The sequence below is a fragment of the Enoplosus armatus genome, chromosome 10, assembly GCF_043641665.1.
Source record: "Enoplosus armatus isolate fEnoArm2 chromosome 10, fEnoArm2.hap1, whole genome shotgun sequence".
Lineage (NCBI taxonomy): Eukaryota > Metazoa > Chordata > Actinopteri > Centrarchiformes > Enoplosidae > Enoplosus > Enoplosus armatus.
The window spans coordinates 18,707,602-18,713,601 of NC_092189.1; the positions used below are offsets into that span (position 1 = coordinate 18,707,602).

Sequence of the window (6,000 nt, forward strand, 5' to 3'; positions counted from 1 at the left end):
CGTTACTGTGATTATGTGATATGAAGTTAGGCAACCAGTCTACCAATGTACGTAATGCTGTATCATTCTTCAAAATAAACCATCCCTTTCTTGAAGAAGCAGTCACTGAGGACACAATATCTTAGATATATTTACATTTTATTGACCGTACGGAAAACATACATTTTTTTGTACATTTTTAGTATTATTCTTTTTTACAAAAAATGTATTTTCTTTATTGAACTAATATCTCAATAACATAAAGGAATACAAATTATTACTTTCAGATTTGATATACTGTACACTACAGGTTAAAATCCTGTCAATAAATATATTCTTTGTCTTCAGGAAAACAACCACAATGTCTCTGTAAACATTATGTTTTGAATGCGGCATAGGTTCGTACATTAATTTCTATGTCTGACTCACTTTTCTGCTAGTGCTACTTCTGCTAATGGAACTATTGTGGCATCGTGTTTTTCGCATTTTTCTGTTAAGTATTTCATAGACATAGGGATTTAAGTATCATATATATGGATTTGTTTCCAATTCTTGTTCTCTTCCCAGTCAATTTTGATAATCTGCCAAAACTGAACTGGTGTCTAATAGCTATTTTGCCAAACTACACCTCTCTAGTGCTATCAGATCTATCAATGTGACTTAAGGATGAGACTATTTTTGTGATGTGACTCTCCCAATTTAAGTGTCGGACAATCAATCAGTGCATTAGTTATTTCCACAGAAAGAGGGCACGGCCAGGGAGGAAAGAGGGGAGTTCGGTTCATCATATTTATGCCTTGTGACTACACCGCAGACCTTTTACTGTTGTTCCTCCGTCTTCTTCCTTTCCTCCCTTTCCTGGCTTTCTTCTCTTTCTTCTGTCTCCTCTCTTTCCTCTCTTTCTTCTCCCTCCTTTCCTGGCTTAGTCATAAACAGTTGTCTGGGAAGCACTTCCTCTCTTCCTCCAGCAGGGGGCAGGCTGCTCCGTTGTTGGCTGGGTGCATTAGGATGTAGCGTGTGCGGTGCTGCACGCCTGAGTCTCCACACTTGCCTTTGCACAAGCCCCAAGGAGACCACAGTGACACCTCGCAGTCCAGAGGGGTATCTGCAGTGAGAGGGGGGTATTATCATCACATTAACATTTAGGTTTGTAATTTGGCAGAGTTACTGCTGTCTAGCTCTTGCTCGGGAATGTCTTACCTCCTTTTTCAATATACTGTATTTATTGTGTGGAAGTGTCAAATGGTTGACTGGAAATTTGAGTTTACTTTTATAGGTTTGAATGGAAAGGAGAAGTATTAGTCATAATGGGGAAAATCACTGCTCTTTAACCCTTATTTGTCTTTAAAAAAGTGAATAAAATAATGAAAGGGAATTACTAGAAATGGTGGTGTGCTGTGCGTGTAGCTCTTTATGAACCCATAGCTTCTCGTTATGGATTCTTGGCAGTGGTTGTGCTGCTGGAGTTTTTTAACCCTCATTTATTGAGTGAGTTTTTGCTGACTGTGCTTATGCTTTGTCAGTATACCCCTTAATGAGTCAACTGCAGCAGATTTAGAGCCTTGCTAAAAGGCACCTCAACTGTAATGCAGGGAAAAGAGCTGCCTTTTTCATTCATTTCTTTCAGCTCCCTTTCTCCAACATTGTGAGCTTGCCAGGCTACCTCAGCCAACCTTGTTGTGAGCTTGCGTACAGCTGATATGTATCACAGACTTAGTTGTCAGTTAAAGAGTAGAAAAGCAGAAGGATGGGAGGCGGTACGGAAGCCACATGGATGGACGGTCAGATGGAGGGATGGAACAAGCAAGTCAAATCTCCCTTCATCTTGTGTGTCCATTATGGACAGAGGGAAGGGTAATGTGATAAAGAAGCAAAGCTGATTTCTCTCAGTTTACATCAGTGTTGTATTTCACAGATACAGCCTAGAGCAGATGATTGCTGAGCTGTAATGAAAGTTGTTGTTCAAGCCCTTGGGAGAAAGCATAAAAGAGTTGGGGGGATTAATGGAGGGAGGGAAACATAAACAGATGGAGTGGTAGGATGGAGCTTTGGGATCGAGGCAGGAAACCCCAACAGATTCTTGGAACCTCTCTGTTGTTTGTTGATGGGTTGTCAGGGGAACAGGCTTGTAGTGTGTGATGCTGAGTCAAACTTTTACAGTCACCCTGAAAACAGAATCTGATTACCGCACTGTCAGCTCTACTGCCAGGTTGACACGCTATCTGTTCCTTTTATACCTAAAAAAAACTGTACTGTTCCTGGTCAAGTCATCTGTTTAGTTTTTCTGTGGTGAATTGTGTGTTTATAAAAGGTTATTTTTCCTCTTTTTGTCATATTGGAGAACATCAGTCTCTTAGACAGGTTGTTTGACTTCTGCATTGTTGGCTTTACTTGTAGTTTGACACTCTCTTCATCTTTATTTTTCCAAGCTGTCTTCTATTCCTCCTTGCAGTTGGGCTTTTTTTTATTGTTACCACTAATCTGTACAACAGGGAGTCTTAAATTTTAACAGTCTGGGAACCAACATTAAGAAAATCCAGCTTCACCTTATGGATCCACATCTTGTTAAAACATGCGTGTCTACATCCTATTTTGGGTCACGACCCAAACGTTGCTGTAAATTATTTCTACGTAGTTTTCTTAAAATGCTTTTTCACTTTCTCAGTCTCTCATCTTTAGACTTTTCCACTGGCTGCCAGATGTGCCCCTGGCATTTTCTGATGCCCTGCCTTTACTTGGCTTCTCTGGTTTCTGGTTGGAAGTAATTGAGTTTGTGTGTGGCCTGTAATGGTTCCCAAATGCTTTCATCTGAGTCATCAATATAGTAAGGCCCAAGCTCCCAGTATTGTGTGAAATATGAAATCTTTGTTTTGTGCCTTTCCTGATGCATCGTTACGCTTCTCAAATGGGGACTCTTACTCTCACTCTAAAAACATTGCTCCATATCGCTACTAGTGGTCAACAACCCCACAGGATATCTTCAATTCTCAATAAAAAAGGTGGGAGATAACTTTGTTTGAACTGTGCAGCCCAACTCGTTCATTTGAATGGGGCCTCATCACTATACCACATTTTAGCCAGTATTTATGTTCCTCAGACTTACTTATGAGCGTGTCCTCAATCTCATTTCCTGTTGGCAGTTGGTTGGACTGGGTGGGCTCCACAGGCAGGCTGATGATTTGATTGGTCTTCTTTATCTTAGTCAGCATTACCTTGGCGATTGGTGGCAGATGCTTCAGGCGGGGGTAGAAAAAGGAGTTGGCAGGGTGGCTAGGGGTGGAAGAAGTGATCTATGGAGGGGAAATGGACAAGGAATAAAACTGAATATACGGTGATTCATTGGAGGTGAAAGGAGGCATCAACCTTTATAGCGACATCCTTTTAATTATGTCAAGGAAATAAGTGGTTTTTGGTAAATAATATCTTAGTGTGTTGAGTGTTGGGGGTGCTACAGTGCTTGTGCCCATGATGATAGTAATAGTTGTTTGCACTGTCCCCTATATACACAGTTTGCAAAAACATTGCATATCTAGGATGAAACAACATAGTAAACACAAAAGGTGAACAAAGCCTTCAAGGCATTCGTTTTATCTTCGGTTGTCAAATTGAGTTGATTGTGCATATTCTTTATACAACAAAAAGCTGATTTTATCAAGCAACTTTAAGCTCATGTCCCTGTTCACACGATTAGTGATTTTTGGCTTTGGTGGTGTTGCATTTGACTCAGGCTGACCCACCTGTGTGATTCTGTCTTGTGGGATGGTCTCAAAGTTGGGAGAAGAGAAGGTGAACCCGCTGTCAGTTCCTGCATCGTATGGGAAAAGCTCCAGAGACACGTTCTCTTTCCAGTGGTCGCCATCACACAGGTCAATGCTGTCCACGCCCACAAACCAGTCCGGGCTTGGAACGATACGCACGATAAACGACAGCTGCAGATAGAGAGGAGGAAGTAGGCCATGGAGAGGAGGTGGAGCGTAGAGAGAGAAAAAAGTGAAAGAGACGGAAATGAGGAGGTGGGAGATAGAGATAAGGAGAGAGAAGAGGAGAAAGATATGGGCGAGAAAGAGAAGAGTTAAATAAGAGAAATAATGCACAAAGGGCTCTATACAACTATTTTCACATATGATGTGTAAAATCGGCGGCGTTCCCCTTTAAATCAACCATTTGTGATATGTATACTATATGATAATGTATTTCACTGTGCTATAATGTGTTCGAATTTGAAGCATGTATCATCATAGTAGGGATTGGTAGTCCAATTGATGTTATTTCAGTACCAGAGTATAGTTTGTTTTGTTGGGAGAAGAAAAGGTGAAGGTGAACCCTTCTGTCTGAGCATCTTCTGTCTCCAACTGGCCCCTTTCCTTTTCTCACACCTCCAAGTCAAACCTTCCCTTCCTCCTCACACTGTCTCGTTTCTTTTCCAAGCCTAATATTGTGTTGGGTCAGATGTGTCCCCAAATTTATGACCTACCCAGAGACTCATCAATAGGAACAGCCAACTCTTGCAGAGCTTTACATAATTTGCAGAGACAAATTAGTGTTGCTACGTTTCGGAAGCTGGCAGCATTGGAAAAAAACAGTCTGCAGCTGGTTTTATTGTAGCTTTAACTGTTTTGCTGCATCAACCTAGTTAAAAAGGCATAATTTTATGATCAACAAGTACCAGGAGTATGGCAACTTATTACTTGGTTAAAAAGACACTTGGGGCATTCACTTAAATTGTTAGGTAATTTTAGTTTCTTTACAACCCTGGTGTAATTTTTATAGTTTTGGCTGTTGTTAATCACAATCGTAATGCTGGGACATGCAACAACCAGTTCACATGGGTAACCACACTCCTGCTTTAGTTTAACCCAGGTATGTTAAATACTTAGTTGGAAGTTAAACAACTGTGAATGCACGCAAAATGTCCATCGCACCACCTTGTCATTGACCCGTCAGAAAAAGGCCTCAGATATACTTAATGCCCAGACTCTGAAAGAAACCAGGTGCCGAGTGACTTACATAGGAGTGCCTGGCGAAGACCTCAAATTCAGTGTTCATCTGGCCTGTGCCTCCCACAACAGCGGGAGCAGAGAGGATTCCATAAACGCTCTGGATGCGTTCGCCGGCCGCCTCTACTTCCTTCATGAGCGTCCAGGCCTCGCCTTTCTCCGCAAACTCCCTCACTCCGTTGCTGGCAAACTCATTACGCTGCCAGATGTGGTAGTCGGAGCTGTGAGTCACCCCTAAGAGCAGAGAGAGAGGGAAAGGAAGTTAGTTGTTGAAACAGGTATTAGTCTGCAGTTAACAATCAGTGGCATTCAATGGGAAACATTTAATAGCATCCTTTCTTTCTTTTAACAAATAGGAGACATTTTTGCTATTTACTTCCTGTATACTGACCAATCAGGGCATTCTTCTCTGGATTTCTCTGTATGTCATTTTCTACATTAGCTTCCTGTTACTCATTCAATCAGTATACTGTTCCACATCTGCTGCCAAAACTGTGACCAATGAGAATACAGTTCAGCTTGCTGTGCGCTTACCAATAAGGTTTGACCACTGTGCAGGGGGACGGTAGACAGGATACTGTTTAGGGAAAGCCGCCTGTGTCCACTTGCCGGTAAACGTTAGCCTGTACTGGGCAGTTTCTGAGGCCGTGCACATGGGGACGTCAGTAGGAACAGGCATTGAATGAACGTCTCGGCCCAGAGTCAGCATCATGACGATTAGGTGGTAGAGGGCCTCAGACATGGAGAGGATGCTCCTTGTGGTGTCCATGATAATGAGGGCTGATGTGGGGGAGGATGAAGGACCTGGAGGGCAAAAGTCACCTTCAAAAATGTATGCAGGGGTGATCACCACATACTACACACTTTTTCATGCTTTCTGATCTGCTGTTGCTACACACCAAGAGGTAAATGTCTTTATTCTAAGGCTCAACTAATTTTATTCTGCCAAAGAGCATGTCTTCACTCTTTTTGTACACATGCACTGTCTCTGTTCCTGTGCATTTAAAGGCATTTGTCTTATTTA

At 42.0% G+C, this 6,000-nt stretch overlaps 1 protein-coding gene across 1 annotated transcript; it reads right to left on the bottom strand.

The window, feature by feature from the left end:
* Positions 1 to 724: 724 nt before the first annotated feature.
* On the bottom strand, positions 725 to 5,745 carry spon2b (spondin 2b, extracellular matrix protein). The gene is made up of 5 exons (XM_070913645.1): positions 5,511 to 5,745; positions 4,987 to 5,210; positions 3,717 to 3,908; positions 3,083 to 3,269; positions 725 to 1,084 (listed from the first exon to the last, which is right to left on the bottom strand). The coding sequence occupies exons 1-5, from the start codon at positions 5,743 to 5,745 to the stop codon at positions 906 to 908; spliced, it is 1,017 nt and encodes a 338-aa protein (XP_070769746.1). The 3' UTR covers positions 725 to 905.
* Positions 5,746 to 6,000: the final 255 nt, after the last annotated feature.

What these genes read in the sequence shown, in the direction of transcription:
- spon2b (XM_070913645.1), bottom strand. Translation starts at nt 5,745, where the DNA reads ATGGACACCACAAGGAGCATCCTCTCCATGTCTGAGGCCCTCTACCAC. An exon ending in ACAGTGGTCAAACCTTATTG is followed by an intron (nt 5,211 to 5,510) that starts GTAAGCGCACAG and finishes CTCTGCTCTTAG; the next exon opens with GGGTGACTCACAGCTCCGAC. An exon ending in CACAAGACAGAATCACACAG is followed by an intron (nt 3,270 to 3,716) that starts GTGGGTCAGCCT and finishes TCCCCTCCATAG; the next exon opens with ATCACTTCTTCCACCCCTAG.